Source organism: Garra rufa, chromosome 12, assembly GCF_049309525.1.
Source record: "Garra rufa chromosome 12, GarRuf1.0, whole genome shotgun sequence".
NCBI classification, from domain to species: Eukaryota; Metazoa; Chordata; class Actinopteri; order Cypriniformes; family Cyprinidae; genus Garra; species Garra rufa.
The window spans coordinates 2,827,712-2,853,872 of record NC_133372.1 but is presented as its reverse complement, the minus strand read 5'-3'; the positions used below and the strand labels follow the sequence as shown (position 1 = coordinate 2,853,872).

The window sequence follows — 26,161 nt, the reverse complement described above, 5'->3', positions numbered from 1 at the left end:
GTTAAACCAACACTGATTTGTATATCGACACGAAATCCATACATTTTTAGCCAGAATGGTCTGAAGATGATCCGAGTCAGATTTGGTGAAAATTAGACCAACGGTCTAGGAGGAGTTTGAAAAGTAGGTTTTGACCATTAATCAAAATGCCTAAAAGGAAGTTTGGCCAATTTTGGCATAATTGGTGTTGATGTTCTCGGCATGACCCAAGGAATATTTTGAGATCACTTTAATTACAATAGGCCAATATAATCAAATGTTATTAGCATTTTTTTATATTTCTTTATAGCTTTTGGCCACAAGGTGGCGCTGCCCTAAAACTTTTTGAGTAGCATCAGGGCATGATGCCGAAGACGCATTAGACTTTCGTAATAATACAGCGGTGTATTCTTAAAATATAGCATTTTATTACAAAGTTCAAAATGGCTGGCATGGGAAAATTGAGTATGATTTGACTCTGCATAATTTTTGGGCAAACCATTCAAAAGTTATAAGCAAAAATGGCCATTTTCATATTTCATGACCACTAGGTTGCACCATGCCGAAACACTGCAGGTAGCCTCAGGTCATGATTGTTATAACATACACCAAGTTTGGTCTTAATACGCCAAACCGTTGTGGAGAATTGTCCTTATATCCATTTTTGTGTGCTATTCATCTAATTCATTTGCACGTTATTCAAGAACAGTTTGACTAATCAACTTGAATTTCATAGCTTTTTGCTTTGCACAAGTGGTGGTGCTAGAGAGTTTGAGTTAGAGACTCCAAACTTCCAATGGTTAATGTTGAGACTGTCCTCTATCAGTGTGCCGAATTTCATAACTTTCCCGCAAGCAGTTTTATTGGCTTCCATAGACTCACTAGCTAATGGTTTCAAGAGAATTTCAAGAGAATTGATGGTCCTGTCAGAAAAAGTTAATCTAATAACACAATATAAGTTTTATCTGAAAACATCAGTCAAAAGTGTATTTTCATATATGGTTCAAATAAAAATAAAAGAGTCATGCTGTTGATCTAAAAACACAAAATAAGCTGAAGTGCAATAAAGTTTGATATGGAAAATCTCATTCAAAAGTCTCTATTTTAAACATTTTTATTTTAATTATCAATATGCCCAGTATTTATATGTGTAGGGATTATTTCCAATATATTTCTAAATTAATAATGAGTTTAATGTTTCTGTTTTATTACATTAAACAGAGATATTTCTATTTTATTTTATTTTTCATGTATTTTTATTTTGTATTTTTTGTAAGAGGCACTGTATCACCTTGGACATATATACTTTCTAATTATTGTGTGTTGCTTGCTTTTTAAGATTTTTTGTTTATTTTTAATTCATTCTGCACAATTATATATAAAAAGTAATTTATTGTATTTATTTATTATTATTTTTTTGCAAGATGCACTGTATCACCTCTTTGACATATAATTTCTAATTATTGTGTTATCATTGATTTTTAAGAATTTCTTTTTGTTTATTTTTAATTTATTCTGCACAATTATATATGAAAATATATTTATTTTATTTTTTGCAAGAGCCACTGTATCACCTCTTGGACATATATCATTTCTAATTAATTATTGTTTTTTGCTTGATTTTTAAGGATTTTATTTTGGTTTATTTTTAATTTATTCTAAATTGTGAAAGGGCGTGTAGCGATACCAGTAGAATATCTCACGGTTCTCAACCAATCCGATTTGAGAACCAGAACGAACTGTTGTATATATATATTGCTTGATTTTTCAATTTTTATTTTATTTTATTTTTCTCCAAATAATGTGACAAAACAGTATATCTCTTTGCACACATCTGCAGAACGTTGCTAAAAATACATGAGAGAGAGAGAGCAGTGAAAGAGAGACCCGCCCACTCACCATTTCATTCACTACTATCCTCATAAAGGGGCGGGTCCTAGTATTTGCGTCACACATTTAAGTGAAGGGCGGATCTATCAGCCTATTGTCCAATCGCTCGCACGCAAAACAATGACTGACAGCTCGCTTGTCCAATAATGATTTCCGACGCGTTGTTTCCTTCAACAATACTCCGCTGCATGTCACGAAGGCGTTTCCACACGGTTCTTTCTTTCCGCGACGTGGACGCTCTTATAATGATGGTGATGATGTTGCGTTAATGTAAATCTCAGTATATGAGCGAAACAGCGACGAGTTGAGCATCATTTCCAGCCTGAGTGCAGGTGAGAATCAGATACTTGTGTTCATGTGATGCGGACCGACATTAACGCACGTTTATCATTTATTCACTCACACATTCACATCATGTGTGGATCTAGCCTTAGATTTGTGTTCTTGCAGATGGCAAACGTCTTTTTAAAATCTATTTCATGTCCAGCGACTGTATTTCTCAGTGTGTTTAATAATAGTACGTAAATTAACCATAATATGTTATTATATGATTCATAATGTTTTACATTAGCCTATTTATTTTGTGTTATTAGACTGGTTATTATAGTCCTGTCTCTTTCTTTCTTTTAATGAAGTGCAAATTATGTATGACACACACATTCATACACCCTCATTCTCTCACACACACACCCTATAAATGCAGTGCGATGATCCCAAAACAGTTGTCATGTCAGTTTCCAAGGGAAGTATCATCTTTAATGGGACCTAAGACTTCTGTAGAGTAGTTGAACTTGACCGCCCTGTCAAACAGGAGCATTCACTGTGTTTATGATTACAGCACGAAGAGGTTTTACATTACACACATCGCTCTAGTTAAAGGTGTCACTTTGCATTTAATTGCTGTGCATGGTTCATTCATCATCTGTTGGGCAAAGCAGCTCTGATAACAGGCCTTGGAGAAAATTATAGTTCGTGTATTATAGATACAGTCTGATGGAGGGGCTTATGTTATTTTATGCACTCGCATATTTCTTTCAGATGTTTTCTGTGAGTATGAGCATCTAAACTCTATGTGAGCACTCTCTGATGTCTGGCTATTGTATAGTGTTTTGTATTGCGGATCCGGAAATGCTGTGTTAGGCGACAAAAGACATTCAGAGTGAGTTTGTCAGTCCAGTGGGTTGGATAAATAGTCAGCCAACTCCCAGGATGTTTGTACTGAAACAATGAAACAATGCACCTTGTTCTTTCAAAGTGACCGAGTTGCATCTTTCATGGCACGGAGCGTAACATGTTATGGCACTGATTCAGGTCTATGTTTTGAAATACAAACCGTTCCATTCGTGGAAATCGATAGAAAAGGATGATATTCCCGTGGGCCTTTTTGCATTTAGCTTCCAAGACTTTTTCCTGCACTTATGAGTTTTTCATAGATCTGCTCAATTATTTAACACTTCTTCCATCTAGGCTCAAAGCTCTTGCGCTGGAGAGCCTTATGCAGCATTAAAGGAGTAGTTCACTTTCAGAACAAAAATGTACAGATAATGTACTCACCCCCTTGTCATCCAAGATGTGCATGAGCCATGAGGAAATTATGTTTTTTGAGGAAAACTTCAGGATTTCTCTCCATATGATGGACTTCTATGGTGCCCCTGAGTTTGAACTTTCATTTCGTTTTGCTAAATAAGACCCTTCTTCCTCCGCTGGAATCACTTAGAGCCCGTGAAAGGTGCATTTAAACTGCATTTTGGAAGTCCATTATATGGAGAGAAAACCTGAAATGTTTTCCTCAAAAAACTGTTTCTTTACGACTGAAGAAAGAAAGACACGAACATCTTGGATGACAAGGGGGTGAGTACGTTATCTGTACGTTTTTGTTCTGAAAGTGAACTACTCCTTTAATGTCATGGTTTCTGTAGATATGATTTCTAATGTTAGTAAATTTTAGGTGTTAATCTTTGTGTATAAGTCTGACGTTATCGTTGACTTTAAGCACATTCTCTGCGTCAAGGATGATGCAAAGATATGATCTTCCTCTCATGGCTATATAGAGGCTTTGTTTACATGGCTGCTGTTGCTATAGTTCTTCTCTTTGGGGTTTTACAGCCTTTAAGCATCAACAGACAGAAGTAGCTGACGCAGCGAGTGATGCTGATTTCTTGGAAAGTGTCTCAAGAAACGCTGGGAGGAAAAAAAGCTCATTCTAAGGAGTAGTTCACCGCAGAATGAAAATGTTGTCCTTATTTACTAAGCCTTGTGACCTTCTAAACCCTTATGCTGCTATTTTCTGTGCCTTACGAAAGGGAATTTTTTTTTTTTGTACAAAAAAAAAACTTAAAACGTTTTGCTTTTTGGCAAACTAATCCTTTAAAGTGGTACTTCATCATTTACTCACCCTGAAGTTGCTTTGAACCTGTATGAGTTTCTTTCTTCTGCTTAACACGAATGATTTTGTGCCAACATTTTTCAAAACATCTTCTTTTGTGTTCAACAGAAGGAAATTCACACAGGTTTGGATCTTATACTCTTTTAGGCATAGTATCTAGTAGTATTTTACAGTCGACTAGGTTTTAAAGCTGTTTCTGAGGTGAGGAACCCACACACAGATGAACCGTCAGCGCAATAAACTAAGCGTCAGCAGAAGAAAGGCCTGTAATTAGGGCTTTTATTAGTTAAAGAAGCTTCATCACACCCAGAATTAGTGAACTAGCTAACACACCCATGGCCTAGAATGCAAATCTGACTAAAGTTCTCTGGTCAGAAGGTGTGGGATCTCCATCTGCTCATTCTCGCTTCAGTTATTGGTAACCTCAAAGAAGTTATCACTCTCTAAAAGCTTAACGAAACATCCTACGCAAGAGTTTTAGACCGCAGAAAGCTGGATGAAGGCGGTTCCTGTTGTTAATCATTTGATTACTGCAAATCGCTGACCCTGGATTATAGGAATAAATAAATTTAGCCAGAAAAGTACCGAATTATGATTCTTCCTCGCTACAAAGTTTTGGCTTCATCTGTTTGAGACTTGAAAATCAGTCTAGATGTTTGTTATGAGGTGAGGAAGTTAAATCTTTCTCACTGTGGTTTGTTGAAAGAGATTTCGGTGAACGTGTTGACAGTTTCTACCATATATCTTTCACTGGCCTGTAGTTTGTTTCCTCATATTATCAGATGGATGTTTGAGCGTTTCGCTCCTGTTTTTCCCTGAGGCTCATTGTGTATATGATAGCAGATGAAAAGTGTTCCTCATTCCTGTTTTGCAAAAATGTGGCGTATATCAGCACATTAATGTGTGTTATTTGGGCAGAACAGGTGTTAGATGTAGGAGTGCTGATATATTTTGTCAGGATGGTGCTGACTCCTTTTATCTGCCTAAACACGCAAGGTGTGTGTTTGTGTAGTACAGCTGAAAAACCCTCAGAAACAGGTTCAAGTGAGTAAAAATTGAAATAAATTGTGATGGATGAATGAAACACCTGTTATCGTGCATCAGTTGAGCTTTATGATGCATTTAATCAACATTTATCTCTACAATATATCATGAACTTCATTGCATGATGTATTGCATGCTTTGCACTTTATTGCACATCAAATATGTTCTGATTGGCCGTTACTGTCTTGTGCAACATTTCACATTCATTGTCCAATTTGTCATGCCACATCTGTTTTATCATGCGTCTTACAATAAAAGTTCTAATGGTTTTTGTTTGTCATGGGAAAGTTCCCATATTTTGTGCGTTTCCCACACTGTAGGCCAAATCCACATAATGACCCAATCCAGCGTTGGTCACAGCGTTGCTCTGATTCAGAGCTCATATTCCACCAAAGGTTCATTCCACATGAGTAAGCAACTAAAACAATGACCCTGATTGTCATTTATTCATTTTTACATCAGTTGCAGCACTAATTCTATGTAAAGCTTCTTATTTCTGTCTTATGGGATTTGTATTGTTGTTTGCCGTATTATTAGTCAGAATTGTTCCAAATCAAATCAGAATGTTTTTTTCTCTTTCATAGAGATGTTTGATCTAGTTTCTTTGTGTAGTATATTTAAAAGAAAATAATTGAAAGAAGTGAACTGACCGACATCAACGTTTAAGGTTTGGGTTTAACAACAATTAGATCAGCTCTGCGGCTTTAGAAGTTATTAATGCCAACATGCTGCATTAGCAGCGGTTGCTCATTACCATAATACATCTGCTATATTGGAAAGGTCAGGATCCATGAACATGAATTAACAGTAACAGTCCCATGCATCAGATTTTTTGCACGCAGTTCTGCATATTGAAAAATCATGCAAAATCAAACTAGAGTTGGTGAAACATTCCAGTGAAAACCTTGACATCATAACCAGACTTCCTGCTTATGATGTCACACAACTATCCCAAGCATGACCTCTCCAACAATAGGCTCTGTCTAGACCTGGAATGTGACTGACAGGAATTCTGCAGCATTTATGTCACAGACATGAGTGGAATGTTCGAGATGATGATGGTCACAGTGGTGTTTTGTCTTCTGCTGCTATGCGACTGTAAGAATCGCCTTCTGAATCATATAGTGATACTGGTATGATCAGATTCACACTGCTTTCACTTTGACAGAATTCATGTAATTTCAAGATGACTAACAGGAGCTGTTCTCATCCTCAGACTCGTTTCTATGGCAGTGTTCGTTATAACACTAAAATGAGTCATGTGTGGTATTGTTGATGAAAGCAGAACATTTGATCACTCATTAATACACATCTATATGCTCTCGCAAAATCCTGAATACACGCATTGGGTAATAAAGTAATGCAGAGGTTGCTATTAAATTCACTCAAAGAATCTAAAAATAAATGGTGATGTTTCACCTCAAAACCAATAACTGAGAGAAAACACATAAAAGATGTATACATGTAGTCCACAAGAGAAAATAATTCAAAAGTTTACATCCTCTTGATTTTTAATACTGTGTTGTTACCTGAATGATCCACAGCTGTTTTTTTTTTTTGTTTGTTTGGTGATAGTTGTTCATGAGTCCCTTGTTTGTCCTGAACAGTTAAACTGCCTGCTGTTCTTCAGAAATATTCTTTGGTTTTCCAGCATTTTTGTGTATTTGAACCCTTTGCAACAATGACTGCATGATTTTGAGATCCTTCTTTTCACACTGAGGACAACTGAGGGACTATCACCGAAGGTTCAAACACTCACTGATGCTCCAGAAGGAAAAAGCATGCATTAAAAGCTGGGTGTGAAAACTTTTGAAAATCAGGGTGAATTTAACTTATTTTGTCTACTGGGAAACATCTTCTGTAGCCTCTGAAGGGCAGTACTAAATGGAAAAAAATATGATATTTAGGCAAAATAAGAAAAATGTACACATCTCCAATCTGTTCGAAAGTTTTCACCCCCAGCTCTTAATGCATGGTTTTTCCTTCTGAAGCATCAGTGAGCGTTTGAACCTTCTGTAATAGTTGTAGTTGAGTCCCTCAGTTGTCTTCAGTGTGAAAAGATGCATCTCAAAATCATACAGTCATTGTTTGAAAGGGTTCAAATACACAAAAATGCTGAAAAAACAAATAATTAGAACCTGAAGGATTTTTCTGAAGAACAGCAGGCTGTTTAACTGTTCAGGACAAACAAGGGACTCATGAACAACTATCATTTAACAAAAAAACAACAGGGTCATTTTTTCAAACATCCTTTATGTGAAATATCTTATTTAGGTCAGTACTAAATAAAAACAAGATGCACTTTCTATGATCCCTCTTATTTTGGTAAAATAATTAACATTTTGCAGATTCTGAAAGGAACTTTTATAACTTGTAACTTTTTAGCTTGCAAAGTTTGACAAAGATTTATTTCTAGTCAAAAACCTTGACAGAGAAAAATTAGTAATGACTAATGGGATCAATCTGCACATCCCTATTGAAAACTATCACCATAGAGAGCTTTCAATCAAAGGTTTAAAGTGATTTCTACTTAAGGTACTTAAGGAAAGTAGTGCTTCGCTTCTAGAATAAAGTCTTGAGTTGACTTTCGCACAAAGAAACGGTCATTAACAGACCCTCTCAGCTTTAGAGTTGTTCAGTGAGTTATTAACATTCCCTCATGACTCAGTAAACGTCTCGTTTCATTCACAATGCGTTTCATTTGCGCAAGCCAGCCTTTGCTCTTCAGAAACCCAGGGTTTCTAGCCTAATGAATGATTTATGCAGAAGCATAGAGAGTCTTTCCACAGGCCATCTAGGATGCTGACACAGACATTACAGCAGCTGCTCCAAACAGAAACGCAAAAATAAACCAGCTGCATCTAATGCCGATTTCATAATGGCTCGCTTACTGTTGAATTCCAGCGAATTGAACCATTCTAAACGGCTCTTTCAGACAATCTGTGTAGGGTGCAGATGTGAATGCTGATGAGAACGTAGGATTATTGCGATCATGGCCACACCTGAATAATAAAGTCATCATTAGTCACTGGATCGCTCACACACACCACACCAGTGTTGACTCAGCTAATGTCACGGTTGCTTCACTATTTCACTGTTTAAGATGTACAGGCATAGTATACAGAGTTTTAGATGTGTACATGTGTTCTGAATTGAATTTGAATGGATTTTAAGGTGTCTCTACAGGCTAAAAAGTACATTTAACCTTTACTACCAAAATGTAGGAATTAATGTTGCTTCGTAAAGATTTTTACAGACCAGATACTGAGTAAGTTTGAGGAATCAAGATATTTGTTGGTGGCCTTTAGCCAGTCACATTACATTCACGCCTTAATCACAAACAAACATCCACCAATCAATGTTTGCAGAAGATCTTTCCACCTGACGATTAATAAATAGCACGATAGTATGTTGTTAGGTTAGAGAGAACACATCTGTCATTTGCTTTTTGCTTTCCAACTGATATATTATCCTCTGGATTGCATATCAGCAAATGGTGCTGAACATATGTGATGCAATCTAGGAAAACCCAACACATGGTGAAATTTTTCCTTTTTTAGTTTTGGTACCATTTGAAAGCTGGGTTCAAGCTCTTTCCAAAACTCTTATGGGTTTTTTACAAAAGCTATGGGTATCTTAAGTTTGCTGATAACTATGATTTTCAAGAATGGAATTAAAAATTTAAATTTGGTTTAAAGTGATTATTAAATATGTTACATGGTTTATTTTGATAGCATAACTGTTTTTGTGTTGATCAGAGAAAGCACCTCTGCAGCACGTTCTTAACATAAGAGCATATGTGACCCTGGATCACAAAACCAGTCATAAGGTTAAATTTTACAAAACTGAGATGTATACATCATATGAAAGCTCAATAAATAAGCTTTCTATTGATGTATGGTTTGTTATGATAGGACAATATTTGGCCGAGATGCATCTATTTGAAAATCTGGAATCTGAGGGTGCAAAAAAATCAAAATACTGAGAAAATCACCTTTAAAGTTGTCCAAATTAAGTTCTTAACAATGCATATTACTAATCAAAATTTACATTTTGATATGTTTACAGTAGGAATTTTACAAAAAATCTTCATGGAACATGATCTTTACTTAATTTCCTAATGATTTTTGGCATAAAAGAAAAATCAATAATTTTGACCCATACCATGTATTTTTGGCTATTGCTACAAATATACCCCAGTGACTTAAGACTGGTTTTGTGGTCCAGGGTCACATATATGCTGTGTCCTGATCCACATGCTATCTGTCCTAAATGGTGTTCAAAAGTATAATTAGTGTGTGTCAAATTTTAGTATGTCGAAGTGCAGATCTATGCACACACTAATGGCTAATATTGCCCATAACCCATTGCACATAGGATGAGGATTCAATTTGAACTACAAACTCAAAAAAGTGTTTAAAAAAGCTACAAATATGGCAGGCTTTTAGGCTGTATTTTAAGTAGGCGAATTGGGATGAAGCAATAGCATTTAAAGGTTAGTTCACCCAAAAATGAAAATTAGCCCATTATTTACTCACCCTCCGGGCATTCTAGCTGTATATGACTTCCTTCTTTCAGACGAATCCAATCGGAGTTATATGAAAAAGTCCTCTCCATTAGTCCAAAATACGTCCAATAAAGCGCAATAAAAAAAATACGTCCAATAAAGCGCATCCATCCATAATAAAAAGTGCCTCACACGGCTCCTGTAGCAAATCAATGCATTTTTGTGACAAAAATATCCATATTTAAAACATAATAATCACTTTAACCTAGCTTGCACCAACTGATCGTATTTTCAGAGATGATAGGCAAGATGTTATAGAATAAGAATGTAATGAAAAGCTCATTTTGACAAAAAAAAATTACGTTCTATTCTACTTTTCGAAAATAATTTTCTGAAAATGTCCCAGCGTGACATCCAACGGGTTTTCCCAGATCGCATCACGTGCTATCTGTCCTAAATAGTGTTCAAAAGTATAATTAGTGTGTCAAATTGTAGTATGTCGAAAGTGCAGATCTATGCATACACTAATGGCTAATATTGCCCATAACCCATTGCGCATAGGATGAGGATTCAAGTAGAACTACAAACACCTATAAAACATTAAGTACAAATATTGCAGGCTTTTAGTGTGTAATTTAATTTGCCGAATTGGGGCGCAGCAATAGCATTTAAAGGGTTAGTTCAGCAAAAAATGAAAATTAGCCCATTATTTACTCATCCTCCAGGCATCCTAGGTGTATATGACTTCCTTTTTTCAGACAAATGCGATTGGAGTTATAATAAAAATTATCCTGGAACTTCCAAGCTTTAGAATGGCATGATCTTCATTAGTCCAAAACAAGTCCAATAAAGTGCATCCAACCATAATAAAAAATGCCTCACTCAGCTCCGGTGGGTGAATAAAGGCCTCCTGTAGCAAATCAATGCCTTTTTGTAAGGAAAATATCCATATTTAAGATGTAACAATCACTTTAATCTAGCTTGCACCAATTGATTGTACACAGAAGCAGCTCCAGGTTGATGACGTATTGCATTAGCATTGCGCTTGTGCTGCTCAGAAGTAATGAATTTGTAAATATACAATATATATACAATATAAACCAAGAGGAGACTGGTTTTCCTTTGCTAAAGTAAGGAAACATTGCTTCCTTTGTCCCACATCATCCACCCGGAAGGGCTTCCATGTTGGCACAAACTAGATTAAAGTGATTATTACATTTAAAACATGGATATTTTTCTTACAAAACTTCATCAATTCACTATGGAGGCCTTTATTCCCCAATTGGAGCTGTGTGAGGCACTTTTTATTATGGATGGATGCGCTTTATAGGGCTTGTTTTAGACTGATGAAGAGAAACACCTTCCCATGCCATTCTAAAGCTTAGATTGCATTTGTCTGAAAGAGGGAAGTCATAAACACGTATGATGCCTGGACGGTGAGTAAGTAATTGGCTAATTTAAATTTTTGAGTGAACTATCCCTTTAACATATTTTCTTTTCAACGTAGAGAAAGAAAAATGCTATTTGCAACCCGTTTTACTTCCGCAAATGTACTTCAAAATGTTTTTGTGCCAGTTCAGAGTGAAACAGGAAATTCAATGAGAAAATTGTTTTTATTGGGAAATGATTAACGTGAGCCAGACAGAATGCACATAAAACAATGTCTACATTAATTGACTATTGGTCAAAATGATCTAATAACCCACTAGGCCTCAGAAACAAACAGAAAAGGACAGTTGTTTTAGAGAGCGAGCATGTTATTTTGATTAAAGTTTCTTTAGAAGTACTTTCCCCTGATGAATCATTTGAAAAAACACCAAGTTGCATCTCTAAATGTATCCCCTTTAACACACTAAATAAACAAGCTGACCTCAGCAATCGACTCTCCAACTGTCTTCCCCTTCATACATTCGCGAACTGATGCTGACTTATAACTTCAGGGAGAGTTTTGACATGAAAGCATGCATGTTTATCAGCTTTTTTCTGTATGTTTGCTGAATGTCTTTGAGAGTTTACGCTGGGCTTATGAGCTGTCATGAAAGCTCATTTAACATGTACAGTTGCAATGTGTTCGGAAAGGAATGTTTTTGAGAAAATGATGCTGGATTTTCAGACTTTTTGATTCTTGTGATTGGTTTGTTTGGTTATGATCTGGACATTATTTAGGAACCTGCAGTTACTTTCCACCATGCATGTATTTTTTGCATAATGTTTGAGTATAAAACATACATGCAGCTCTGCCGCCCAGATTTATGACACACTCAGGGGATTCCTGTGGGCTTGTTATGTTTGCCATCATTTCCGTCTGCCAGCTCCACCCGAACACTGCTGTGAACTCATACTGAGACACACACACACTGTGGTTATATTGGGCACATATTGGGCAACATAAAATGTTTTTCTTCTTTGCATTTCTTTTGTTCTATAGCCTGCCTCCTAGTTGTCTGATAAACCTGGCATTGCTACGTATATTACGAATATTGGCTCTCTGACGGATTGCTTTTGTTACATTTTTGTTGCATAAATGTAAATGTAATCCACTTTAGTTCTGTCTCTGTCTTGATTTAAAAACCAAGTAACCCCTTAAAAACTTCTAATACAATCAGTTATGTGAATAAATAAATGAAAGTCAAATACTCTCATGCTGCAGGATCTTATTGTCAGATATTTGATTAGATGCGTTTGTTCTTCTTTATTTACAGCAGATGACTCTTGTACTGATATTTTAATCTAATGTAATTTAATACAGTGATATTCAGAGATTTTAGCATGGCTTTGGAGACCAGATACATTTTGGGCCCATCGCAGGGCTGGAAAAACAACTGTGTTGTTGGAAAGAAAGGTCACAGGCTGTGTTGACGTCAGAGTCATTGGCATCATAAACATGGTCAAAACACACACATACAACACATGACACATGTACATGCTGAGAGCTGTGAGGATGAGACCAGACCACATCTGAGAATTAGTGCTGAAATTATAGCTTAGAATGAATAATATTATTATTGTTAGCAAAAAGAGACAACAGCTTTTAATTTTGCTCATCGATCTCATTGATTGCCCTTTGCAGGCTTGTTTTTGAGTGAGTTAAATATTCATTTTTATGAATATATGTACTTTGATGGTAAATTTTGGAATTATATTCATGAATTGAATCAGTTTAAATATGTTTGTAATCTTTAGGTTACTATTAATAGTAGTATTATTGAACAACAAATGCATAGCATTAATATAAAATTACCGTTTAGATAGCAAGACATCAACATTATTTAAAAAATAGACAATAATTGTATATATAACCAGTCTTAAGTAGAATGGGTAGAGTTGTAGAAATGACAAAAAAAACATTGTGTGGGTCAAAATGATTGATTTTTCCTTTTATGCCAAGAATCATTAGCATATTAGGTAAAGATCATGTTTCTTGTTCCTTGAAAATATTTGTAATTTTCCTACTGTAAATGTATCTAAAAAAAAAATGATTAGTAAAGTGCATTGCTAAGAAGTTCATTTGGACAATTTTAAAGGCAATTTTCTCAATATTTAGATTTCTTTGTTATATTATATCTGATTTTTTGTTTTATATATATATTTTTATATATCTATTGTCATGTTTCATAATTATCGAAAGCATTAATTATATCATTTTAAATTTTTTTTTTTTTTGGGTCAAGTTAGAATTTTTTAATATTGAAATTTATATTAAGTGCCATTCTTCGTGTAGACTGAAAATATTACATAATATACTGCATTACTGATTTTATTGTATTCAAAAATATTAAGTATTTTAAAATTATTTTAATTTAATTATTAAAAATGTAATGTATTTCAAAAATATTTTAAAAAATCTGAGTAATTAAATGATTTTGAACAATATTAAAGACTGAAAATACTACATAATATATCTCTGATTTTACTATATTAAAAAAATTAAGTATTTTTAAATTATTTTAATTTAATTTTTTAAAATGTAATGTATTTTTAACAAAAATCGTATAACTTTTGAGCGATTAAATGATTTTAAACAATATTAAAATAAAATTTTTACAATTGCATTTTAAATGATTTTTCTGTTGTCATGTTTCACTAAATTATCGAAAGCATTAAATAATTTAAAATATATATTTGTCAAGTTTAAATTTTTGTTATATTAATAAATTAATTTCTTATTTTTCTTTCTTAAATATTACATAATATATTACTGATTTTACTGTCTTAAAAAATAAGTATTTTAAAATTATTTAAATTTAATTTTAAAAAATGTAATGTATTTTAAACATTAAAAGAAATCTTAGAACTTTTGAGCAATTAAGTGATTTTGAACAATATTATAGACTGAAAATACTACATAATATATTTCTGATTTTACTCTATTAAAAAATTAAGTATTTTTAAAGTATTTTAATTTAATTTTAAAAATTGTAATGTATTTAAAAACAAAAAACGATTTTGAACAATATTAAAATAAAATTTTTACAATTGCATTTTAAGTGATTTTTCTATTGTTATGTTCCACTAAATTATCGAAAGCATTAATTAAATATATATTTGTCAAGTTTAACTTTTTGTTATATTAATAAATTAATTTCTTATTTTATTTTGAGTGCAATTCTTAGTGTAGACTGAAAATATTACATAATATATTACTGATTTTACTGTATTCAAAAATATTAAGTAATTTAAAATTATTTTAATTTAATTAAAAAAAAATTATGTTCTTTAAACATTAAAAAAAATCCATTTTGAACAATATTAAAGTAACATTTTTATAATTGCATTTTAAATGTTACCGCCCACCCCTAATTTGACTGTATATCAGATCAACCAGCGAAGTGATTTCATATCTTGCATGCTAAGTTTAAGTGACCTGTCAAATGTCTTGCCATTAATCTCATCACTGTTTTTTTTGTTGTCTCCATGTCTGCAGTCTCCACATGTATGACCACCTGTAAGAAGGTGGCTCCACCTCCTGTTCCCCCTCGAACCACCTCCAAACCCTTCATCTCCGTCACCGTTCAGAGCAGCACAGAGTCCGCACAGGACTGCTACCCCGACCACCACGACCGCAAGAGCGAGGTCAACAGCCAATCAGGACGCAGCAACTCCTCGGACAGCCTCGACAGCACACGGGCCAACAGTCTGGCCAAAGTCGCACGACCCCAGCTTCCTGTAGCGCCGCCCCGCGAGCCCCAGATCCCCGCCGCCGTGGTCCTTTCTCCAAACCCGCTCCGAGAGTCCCATAATGAGCAGGTGAAGGGGGAGGCACTCACTGCGAACGAACCCCACGTAGACCCCGTCCCACGACGGAAACTCTCCTCCATTGGGATTCAAGTGAGTTGAGCTCAGTCTGTCACACACTTGAATATTGTGGATTTTAATCAGTGAATGTTCATGCGATTTCACTGCTCTTTGTAGGTGGACTGTATTCAGGAAATCCAGGCTAAAGTGGAGACGCCGCCATTGGCCAGATTCCAGTCGATCGGAGTTCAAGTGGAGGACGGCTGGACGTGAGTTTGTTTCACGTCCTGTTTCTTGCTCACCGTATAATAAACCTCGTAAAGTCTCAGAAACAGAACTTGAGAGTAAATGCCACTTTCGTACACAACCACTTTTTCAGAAGCCTTGGCTTGGATCTGCATGTATTTCATGTATTCATTCAGTTTTTCTATATTCTTTTTAGAAGATTCATCAATAAAGAGTTTTTTTTTTTTTTTTTTTTAAATCAGACTAAAGGTTAGAAGGTTAGATTAGGGATGCAATGCAATTTTTACATAGATGGACATATGTGACCCTGGACCACAAAACCAGTCATAAGGTTAAATTTTACAAAACTGAGATGTATATATAATATGAAAGCTCAGTGAATAAGCTTTCTATTGATGTATGGTTTGTTAGGATAGGACAATATTTGGCCGAGATACAACTATTTGAAAATCTGGAATCTGAGGGTGCAAAAAAAATCAAAATCCTGAGAAAATCACCTTTAAAGTTGTCCAAATTAGGTTCTTAACAATGCATATTACTAATCAAAAATTACATTTTGTTACATTTACAGTAGGAATTTTACAAAAAATCTTTATGGAACATGATCTTTACTTAATTTCCTAATGATTTTTGGCATAAAAGAAAAATCAATAATTTTGACCCATGCAATGTATTTTTGGCTATTGCTACAAATATACCCCAGCGACTTAAGACTGGTTTTGTGGTCCAGGGTCACATATTAGTAAGTTTTTTTTTTGTTTTTTTTTAAGAAAATAATCATTTTATTGACCAAGGAAGCATTCAATTGACCAAAAGTGACAGTAATGACATTTAATTCAATTATAATTTAACTAAGTGTTTTATTTCAAATAAATGCCATTCCCTTGCTATTTATCAATCCTGAAAAATGCATCTCGGTTTCAGCAAAAATATTAAACAGTTTTCAACATAGATAGCAAAGCCTATCGCAGAAATAAATCACATTTTAAAATGTATTCAAATAGAGAACAGTTATTTTACATTTTAAAAACATTAAGTGGCATTCTGTGTAGACTGAAAACATTTACATAATTGACTAATAGAGAAGTTATTTTAAATTGTAATAACATTTCACGCTATTATTGATGTTATTGTATAAGAATATTAAGTATTTAAAAATTCATTTAATTCCCAAAAAGTGTTTAAAGTATTTTAAACATTGAAAAATATTTAGAACATTTGAACAATTAAACAATTTTGAAAAATATTAAAATAACAATTTATAATTGCATTTTAAATGATTGTTCTATTGTTACATTTCACTAAAATATTGAAAGCATTAATTAAATAATTTAAAAGATTTATTTGTCAAGTTTAACATTGTTTTATATTATTAAATAAATTAATTCCTTAGTGCCATTCTTAGTGTAGACTTAGTATAAAACATTACATAACTAACTAGTAGAGAAGTTATTTTTATTTGTAATATTTCGCAATATTACTGATTTTACTGTATAAAAAATATTAAGTATTTAAAAATTATTTTAAATTAATTGCCATTAAGTGCCATTCTTAGTGTAGACTGAAAACATTAAAAATGGACTAAGAGATTACTGATTTTGCTGTATAAAAATATTAAGTATTTTAATTTAATTTAATTTAAAAAAAAAAATATGCATTTCAAACATTTAAAAAAATCTCAGAATGTTCGCACAATTAAAGATTTATATAAATGACTAATAAAGAACAGTTAAATATTAAAAAAAAAACATAATTTTAAAAAATGTATGTATTTTATTAAATAGTATTTTAAAATAATTTTAATTTAATTTTACAACATTAAAAAAATCTTAGAACTTTTAAATGATTCTACGATTTTGAAAATAAAATAACATTTTTATAATTACATTTTAAATATTTTTTGTTACATTTCACTAAATTATCAAAAGAATTAAATAATTTTTTATATTTATTTGTGAAGTTTAAAAAAATGATATACGATGATAAATGTTAATAAATTATTTGTTTAAAGTGTCATTCTTAGTGCAAACTGAAAACATTACATAACCAACTCGACTTCTTTTAAAATAATGCTCTATCGCGCTTAATTAAGCACTCTTTTTAATTTTGTCTCATTGTATGTGATGTCAAACTCAAATCTGCATTCAGTTCATGCCAACATCACTGCCCTGTGAAGATGCCAAAATCCCGAGCCAAGCTGTAGTTGCTCGACGGGGCATATATTTTCATGCTTCAGCTCAAATATGGCCTAGTTTCTGCTGTTTATCGCAGCGTTAAACAGAATCTAATGGGAGACTGTGTGTAGTTTAGCATGTCTGGAGTTGGACGTATAATTGCTATGATATTTAAGTGACCTCATTTGACTCATAATCTCTCTATATGTGTGTGTTAGTTTCAGCCGCTCCAGTAGTATGGCCTCTCGGCAAGAGACGGACTCAGACACGCAAGATCTCTCGCTCACGTCGCTGACGTTCGCCTCCAACTCCAAACACACTGAGAAGAAAGTCATGGTCAACAGCGCCAGCCAAGCGGTGGACTCGCCCCCTCAGCTCTCCCTCGACAACGGTAACCATGACAACGATGTCGCGGTGACGACCAGCGGTCCCTCCAGACAGATCCTGACCAATCGCTCAACCACACAGAGCAGCTCTTCGTCTTTCTCCGAGAGTTTGGATCCCGCCCTCGACCCATCTTCTCTGCCGCCGCCTGACCCCTGGCTGGAGAGTGGGAATGGTACGGGGAACGGAGGCCCAGCCCAGACGCTGACAGCCTCTACGGGAGCGACGGCGTGCCGGAGGGACGGTCATTGGTTCATGAAGCTCCTGCAGGCCGAGACGGGCCGGATGGAGGGCTGGTGCAGTCAGATGGAGAAAGAGACCAAAGAGCACCAGCTCTCAGAGGAAGGTAAGACTGTGTTCTGGTGAACTTGAGATCATAGGCTGTCTCTTTTGTGGTCCTATACTATCTAAAGGCCCTGAATGGTCTCATATACAGCCCGAAAATGATCCATACCACTTGCAAATTCAGACTTAAAGTTACTTTTATTCAACCAGCAAGTTTTTTTGGACCGGAAATGACACAGGCTTAGATAATAAGACAATGTACAAGAGGCATCATTGTGGAAAAAATTATCTTTTATTTACATTTGAACAAAAAGTGGCATGTCCAAAATTATTCATACCCTTTGCAAACTGTCACAGTCTATGGAAAAATCCAAAGTTCTATACCATTCCAAATAGTCCGAGCTGTTCTAAAGCATTCATTGGGAACAGCTGTTTTAATCAACTCAACAGGTGAAAAACAGAAGCTCTCTGCTGTTGGTTTGTGGACAGTCATGGCTAAGACAAAGGAGCTCATTGAGGACCAGCGGCTGTGCATTGTGGCTGCTCACAAGTCAGGAAAGGGCTATAAGATCATATCCAAATGTTTTGAAGTTGAACTGGCTACAGTGCAAAGTATTATTAAATTAAAAGATGTTCCACACTGTGAAAAATCTCAAAGCACGTGGTCGGAAGCCAAAAGCGACACCTGTGCTGGCCAGGAGGATAGTGAGAGAGGTAAAAAAGAATCACCAGCAAGGCCATCCTGATGAATCTGGGCTCTACTGGTGGCAACATCTCAAGGCAGACAGTCCAACGGACACTGAACACCGCTGGGTTCCACGGACACTGACCAAGGAGGACACCACTTCTCCAGATAAAGCACACAAAAGCCCGCTTGGCCTCTGCAAATGCTCATCTGGACAAAGAAGAAGACTTCTGGTCTTCTGTTTTATGGTCAGATGAAAGAAAAATTGAATTGTTTGGCCACAATGATGAAGCCTTCATTTGGCGTAAAAAGGTGAAGGCTTCAACCCTAAGAACACCATCCCCACTGTCAAACATGGTGGTGGGAACCTAATGTTTTGGGGGTGTTTTTCAGCCGGTGGACCAGGGAACCAAATGGCAACATGAAAAAGGAGCAATACATCAAAATTCTCAACAACAACATCAGGCAGTCTGCAAAGAAACTTGGCCTTGGGCACCAGTGGACATTTCAGCATGACAGCGACCCAAAACACACAGCAAAAGTGGCGAAGAAATGGCTAGCAGACAAAAACATTAACATTTTGCAGTAGCCCAGCCAGAGTCCTGACTTAAATCCAATTGAGAATCTCTGGAGGGAGCTAAAGATCAGGCTGATGGCAAGGAGACCCTCCAACCTTAAAGAGTTGGAGCTCATGGCTAAAGATGAATGGGCAAAAATACCAGTGGAGTCATGCAAAAAGCTGTTCAGAAATTATAGGAAGTGTTTGATTGCTGTAAAAGCCAATAAAGGCTGTTCTGTTGATTATTGAGAAGGGTATGGATAATTTTGGACATGCCACTATTTGTTCAAATGTAAATAAAAGATGAGTAATAATTTTTTCCACAATGATGCCTCTTAAAAATTGGTTGAATAAAGGTAACTTTAAGTCAGAATTTGCCAGGGGTATGAATAATTTTGGGCTTGACTGTATGTATGTGATGTGTTTGTCTCTCTGTGTGTGTCATATCTCAAGTCTAGGGATGTACTGAATGTTCGGCAACCGAAATTATTATAATAAGCGAAATAAGATCAAATTATAACGAAAATGACATGATTTTGATGTTGACATGATGTTGATTGTACAGTGTTGTTGTTGTTGTTGTTATTAACTACATCTATTAACATCATCATATATACATGCCCTTTGGTATTGTACGCCAATTAAATTTTTTTGGGAAAATGTCATTAAATCACTATCCATCACTATGGGATGTCACATCCCAATTTCTCCATCACTCTGTTTACTAGGCAATATATCCGTAATCAGTTTAAGTAATATAAACAGTCAGTTACTCCTAGTGGCACTAGCTATCGCCAAGAAAACTATCCTCATGAACTGGAAATCAAGAAATTCCATACATATCGCATCCTGGAAGAATCTATTAATTGATTATATTTCGATTGAAAATCTATCCAGTTCACTTTACAGTAATACAGAAGAATTACACCCCTTTTGGTCATCACTCCTTACCCTCCAACAGTCATAAATCTGTTGACCTTCTTTGTCTGAGACCAACCGCTACAAAGCAGCATCACCTATCTGTGTTCTTTACTTGTTTTATTGTTTGTTTTTGTTTTTGTTATGTGTTATATGTTTGGTGTAATATTGTCACATTCACTACTTGCATAATAAAAAATAAATAAATAAAATAAACTACATCTATTAAAAATAGTTTTCTGTAAATGAAATAAAGCTCAAATAAAATAAAATAGATGAAAAATGTACAAAATGTAAAAAAAAAACTAAGCAAAATTAAAAATGTTGCCTTAACAACTATCTGAAATAAAATAAGCTCAAGTACTAATAATTACTGAAACTGAAATAAAAAAATGAAGCTAAATGTATACTACATATTTACTATATTAATATCCTAAATACTGGATGAACATTTAAATTTTAAAAGCTTAAACAGAAATTAGAAATAGTTGGAAATAGATTTAAGCTAAAGTACTTTAATTACTAAAATTGAAATAAAAAAAATGTGAAGCTAAACAGAAATATATATTTTTTGAAAATGTAATAAAAAATGACAAAAGCATGTAACAAAATTAATAAATCTAACTTAATTCTATTTCATTAAAAAACTGAAATAAAGTTTAAATAAAATGAAATATATTTGATGAAAAAACTTAAACCGAAATTAGAAATGCAACTACCTGAAATAAAAAAGTTTAAGATGAAGTACAATAATTATTAAAACTAAAATCAAAAGTGAAGCGAAATAGAAATATATATTTTTAAATCTACTACAAAATGACAAAAGCACATAAAATAAATAAAACTAAACTGAACTAAAATTAAAACAAGACTGAATGTATTAACCTATTAAATAAAGTGTTACTGAAGTTGTATAGTTGTACTATAATTAATAGAAATGAATAGAAAATTAGAAATATTAAAAACAGAACAGCTGAAAATGACTAAAAATGGAAAATATATAAATAAGAGCCAATTCAAATATTATAGTAGTAATGACTAAAATAGCACTGCTATAGTGTGATGTCGCTGTGGTTAGTGATTTTAAGTGCTTTTGTGATTTCATTAGTAAGTTCATTAGTTAGACCGTTTAAAGTGGCACACAGGCTTTGATTTCTCCTAATGAATGAAACATAGTGCCTCATTAATTAGGTTAATTACATGTGTTCTGAGCGACTCTAGTGTTTCCACCATTTTTCACAGTCTCTGTCTATTATATGCGCCTGGTTTAGTTCATTAGTTTTCCACAGGTCTTTCAGCCAAACGCTTACAGATCTCTGCTGTCTCTCTCTGTCTGTAGTTTTGGGGAAGGTCCGTAGTGCAGTGGGCAGCGCTCAGCTCCTCATGTCCCAGAAGTTCCAGCAGTTCAGAGGCCTGTGTGAACAAAACCTGGTAGGTTGATCACAGAAGTTCAAGCTCAGAATGCTCCAGTGTTGTTTATTCAGTCAGTCAATCATTAAGTATGTCTTAGAGCATTCTTCCTGTGGACAAAGCTATTTATTCACTGCAAATAATGCTTTTCTCACTTAGACTTTTTAGCTTGTTTCCAGCCAAAAATATCTAAAAATTCTTAATTCAAGAAGGATTTTCTACTTGAGTAACAATTATTGTCTTGTTTTTAGAAAAAACTAGTGAAAATTAAGTGTTTTTGCTTGAAACAAGCCAAGTAATCTGCCTATGGGGTATAAAAAGTAATCTTGTTTTCTGTTTGAAATAAGATTTTTTGCTTACCCCATTGACAGATAATTTTGCTTGTTCCAAGCAAAAACTCACTTCATTTTGACTTTTTTTTTTTTTTTCTGAAAACAAGACATTTTTTTCTTTGTCTAGAAATCCTTCTTGATCTAAGATTTTTTTTAGATATTTTGGCTGAAAACAAGACAAAAAAATCTAAGAAAATATTTTTTGCAGTTTTTCAGTGTTTCATTTACTAAGACAGAAATACAGAACATACTGAGCAGAATAAATTTGTGTATATTATTTGTAAAACTGATGTTATTTTCAGTTTAGTGCAACTGTTCATGTAAGAATGATTTTATGCACAATACACACAAATTCATTCTGCTTCTGCACTGCAAAAAAATGCTTTTCTTACTTAGATTTTTTGTCTTGTTTCCAGCCAAAATATCTAAAAATTCTTAAATCAAGAAGGATTTTCTAGACGAGTAATAATAATAAAAAAAAACAAGTCAAAATTAAGTGAGTTTTTGCTTAGAACAAGCAAAACATTCTGCCAATGGGGTAAGAAAATAATTATTGCAAACAGAAAAAAAGATTATTTTTCTTACCACATTGGCAGATTATTTTGCTTGTTTCGAGCAAAAACACACTTAATTTTGACTTGTTTTTTCTGAAATCAAGACAATAATTTTTACTTGTATATTTAATCCTTCTTGATTTAAGATTTTCTTGCTATTTTATCTGGCAACAAGACAAAAATGTAAGTAAGAAAAGCATTTTTGCAGTGTGTTCATTAAAGGGACAGTTCACCCAAAAATGACAATTTGAGAATCATTTACTATCCCTAAAGTTTTTCCAAACCTGTATAAGTTTCTTTATTCTGATAAGCATGAAAGAAGACTTATTGAAGAATGTTGGTAACCAAAAAGTTGCTGGTACCCATTGACTTCCATAGTATGAACAAAAAAATAAACTATGGAACACAACAGAAACATCAACTGTTTGGTTGCACACATTCTTCAAAATATCTTTAATGCTCTATAATTTGGTCTGTTTTTGTTCGTCAGCTCAAATACAGTGTCTATTCTGGCAAAGGTTCAGCATTAGTAATCAAATCAGCTTCTCAGAATTAGAAAATGCCACGAGCTACACATTTATATATCTTGTAATGTGTCGCCCTCTTGTGGACAACTGAAGAAATACTTCGGTGAAATGCTGTTTTGTATTAAATATACTTTTTTTTGCTGTCTGTTTAGAATGTGAACGCAAACCCAAGACCCACGGCTCAAGATCTGGCCGGGTTTTGGGATCTTCTTCAGCTGTCAATAGAAGACATCAGCCTCAAGTTTGACGAGCTTTATCATCTCAAATCAAACGACTGGAAGCTGGAAGGAGAGTCGTCTGAGAAACAGGTACAAACTCAACTAATGAAACATCAGCAGGAATAGAAATAAAAGCAATAGATACCAAGTGGATATTAAATATTCAGTTGCATACTGTAAATATGGTTATTTGGAAAATTTTATTTCAGCTTTATTTCAGTTTCCCAATATGTGACCCTGGAGCACAAAACTAGTCTTAAATAGCATGGGTGTATTTGTAGCAATAGCCAACAATACATTGTATAGGTCAGTTTATCGATTTTTCTTTTATGCCAGAAATCATTAGGTTATTAATTAAAGATCATGTTCCAGGAAGATATTTTGTAAATTTCCTACCGTAAATATATCACAACTTCATTTTTGATTAGTAATATGCATTGCTAAAAATTAATTTAAACAACTTTAAAGGCAATTTTCTTTTTTTTGCACCCTCAGATTCCAGATTTTCAAATAGTTGTATCTCAGCCAAATATTGTCCTATCCTAACAAACCACACATCAATGGAAAGCTTATTTATTCATGATGTATAAAACACTGAACCTTTTTATATACACATTTATATACTATTATAGTATTTGTTAATATTTTTGAAATTAGCTTTTATTTTTATATTTTTAGTTTTATTTTAATTTAAGTTTCACTGTTTTTTTATGCTTTTGTCATTTTTATGTTATTGTTATGTTTTAATTAAATTTTTTCTTATTTTTTATTTAGCTTTAATCTACACTATCAGTCAAAAATTTGGAATAATAAAGATATTTCGATACATATATATTGAAGAAAGTCTCTTCTGCTTTCAAAGGCATTTATTTGACTAAAAATACAGTAAAAACTGTAATATTGTGAAATATTATTATTTAAAAGAATGGTTTTCTATTGTAATATATTGTAAAATGTAATTTAGTCCTGTGATGCAAATCAGAATTTTCCGAATCATTTTCTGCCTAATTGTTGCTTAATCAATTATTAATAATAGTTCTTTTGATTATTTATTTTGAAAATAGTTTTTGCTGCTTAATATTTTTGTAGAAATTATGATTTTCCAAGATTCTTTGATAAAAAAAGAAAGTTAAAAAGAAGAACATTTGTTTGAAATAGAAATCTTTTGTAACATTATAAATGTCATTATTGTCTGTTTTGGTAAGTTACTTCTTTTATTTCAGAAAAAATATCTTTCATGAAGTTATTTTGTAAATTTCCTACCATAAATATATCAGAATTTAATTTTTTATTAGTAATATGCATTGCTAAGAACTTAATTGGAACAACTTCCTTAGTATTTAGATTTTTTTTGCACCCTCAGGTTCCAGATTGTGAAATATTATTATTATTATTATTATTATTATTATTTAAAAATAATGTTTTTTATTGTGCTATATTGTAAAATGTAATTTATTTCTGTGATCCAAAATTGATTATGAATCAATTTTGAAAACAGTTTTGCTGCTTAATATAACTTACTCTAGATTATTTTCTGATTCTCTGATGAAAACAAAGTTTGAAAGAACAGCATTTATTTTAAAATAGAAATCTTTTGTAAAATTATAAATGTCTTTACTGTCAAATTTGGAAAAAAAATAATGCATGCTTGCTGAATAAAAGTATTTATTTTTTTTTTTTAATTAAATCCTACTGATAATTTTAGTACCTATTGTATTTCAGTTAGTTGTCAAGTTTAAGTTTAAGTTTTGAATCTTTAATTTTATTTCAAAAGCTTTATTTTAAAGTCTCAAAAAATGATTGCAAATAGATTTAGTTTCAGAGAACAATAACAACACTGACTCCAAAACGTAAATGCATTAAGAGTGTGTTTCTTATGGTTTTTGTTTCTCCAACTCTGATCTTTCCGGTTGTGTGACGTTCAGGAGAACCAGAAACAGGCTCCTCCGGTGCCCAAGAAGCCCGGGAAGAGTAAACCCACCCTGGGCCGAGAGAAGAGCAACGACACGGTGGACAAACAGAGGCAGGAGGCTCGCAAGCGGCTCATGGCGGCCAAGAGAGCTCAGTCCGTCAAACAGAACTCGGCCACCGAGAGCGCCGACAGCATCGAGATCTACGTGCCCGAGGCCCAGACGCGGCTCTGAGGAGACGGACCAGATGCACAGGAAACAAGCTCAAGGGCTCCGGCGTCACACGATACGAAAAGCTGCTTTTGTCTTTTGACGGCGACGTTTAATAAACAGAGGTGAGAGAGGGAAGTGGAAACGACGCAGTGCGAACAGAACACTCTTTTTGGGACTGCCAAGGAAAACCTCACGACGAATCTTATTAGTTGCAATTAATAATAATATTATTATGATAATTAATATGGGACTGCTATTGATAATGATTACTGTCCTAAATTCTATCAGATTGTTTTAAATGTTCTAATATTTTGAATAAGAACTCCTCTAATGTAGAAACACACACACATCTGTCGCTCACCACTCGCGTCTTTCCCCGCTGAAATCCACGTCTTCCTGTTACACACGTCGGTTTCTGTTTATCTTCCTCTCTTCCTTCGCCAGAGATGCTCCTCATCTTTTGTTAACAGTTTGATGGAAGCACTAGAAACGTTTTTCCCCAGCTGTCGTGTGTTTCAGGTCAGGCAGGTGGCGCTCTTCCATTTTTTCTTGTTTTGATGTTTACAAGTCATCAACACTGCTAAAAATTTCTTGTTTCCTGCCAAAATATCTAAAAAAAAAAAAAAAATCAAGAAGGATTTTCTAGATGAGTAAAAATAATTCTCTTGTTTTCAGAAGAAAAAAAAAACAAGTCAAAATTAAGTG

The 26,161-nt window shown here is 33.9% G+C and overlaps 1 protein-coding gene across 2 annotated transcripts in view; it reads left to right on the top strand.

Moving 5' to 3' along the window:
- Nucleotides 1-25,568, top strand: part of LOC141346675 (disks large-associated protein 4-like) — a 40,837-nt gene extending 15,269 nt beyond the window's left edge. For both annotated transcript variants that reach the window (XM_073851607.1, XM_073851608.1), the window contains 6 exons: nt 14,731-15,134; nt 15,219-15,310; nt 17,680-18,191; nt 21,632-21,723; nt 23,268-23,423; nt 25,259-25,568. In XM_073851607.1, the coding sequence (XP_073707708.1) occupies nt 14,731-15,134; nt 15,219-15,310; nt 17,680-18,191; nt 21,632-21,723; nt 23,268-23,423; nt 25,259-25,477 (1,475 nt within the window). In that variant the 3' untranslated portion in view covers nt 25,478-25,568. The remainder of the gene's footprint in view (nt 1-14,730; nt 15,135-15,218; nt 15,311-17,679; nt 18,192-21,631; nt 21,724-23,267; nt 23,424-25,258) is intronic.
- Nucleotides 25,569-26,161: the final 593 nt, after the last annotated feature.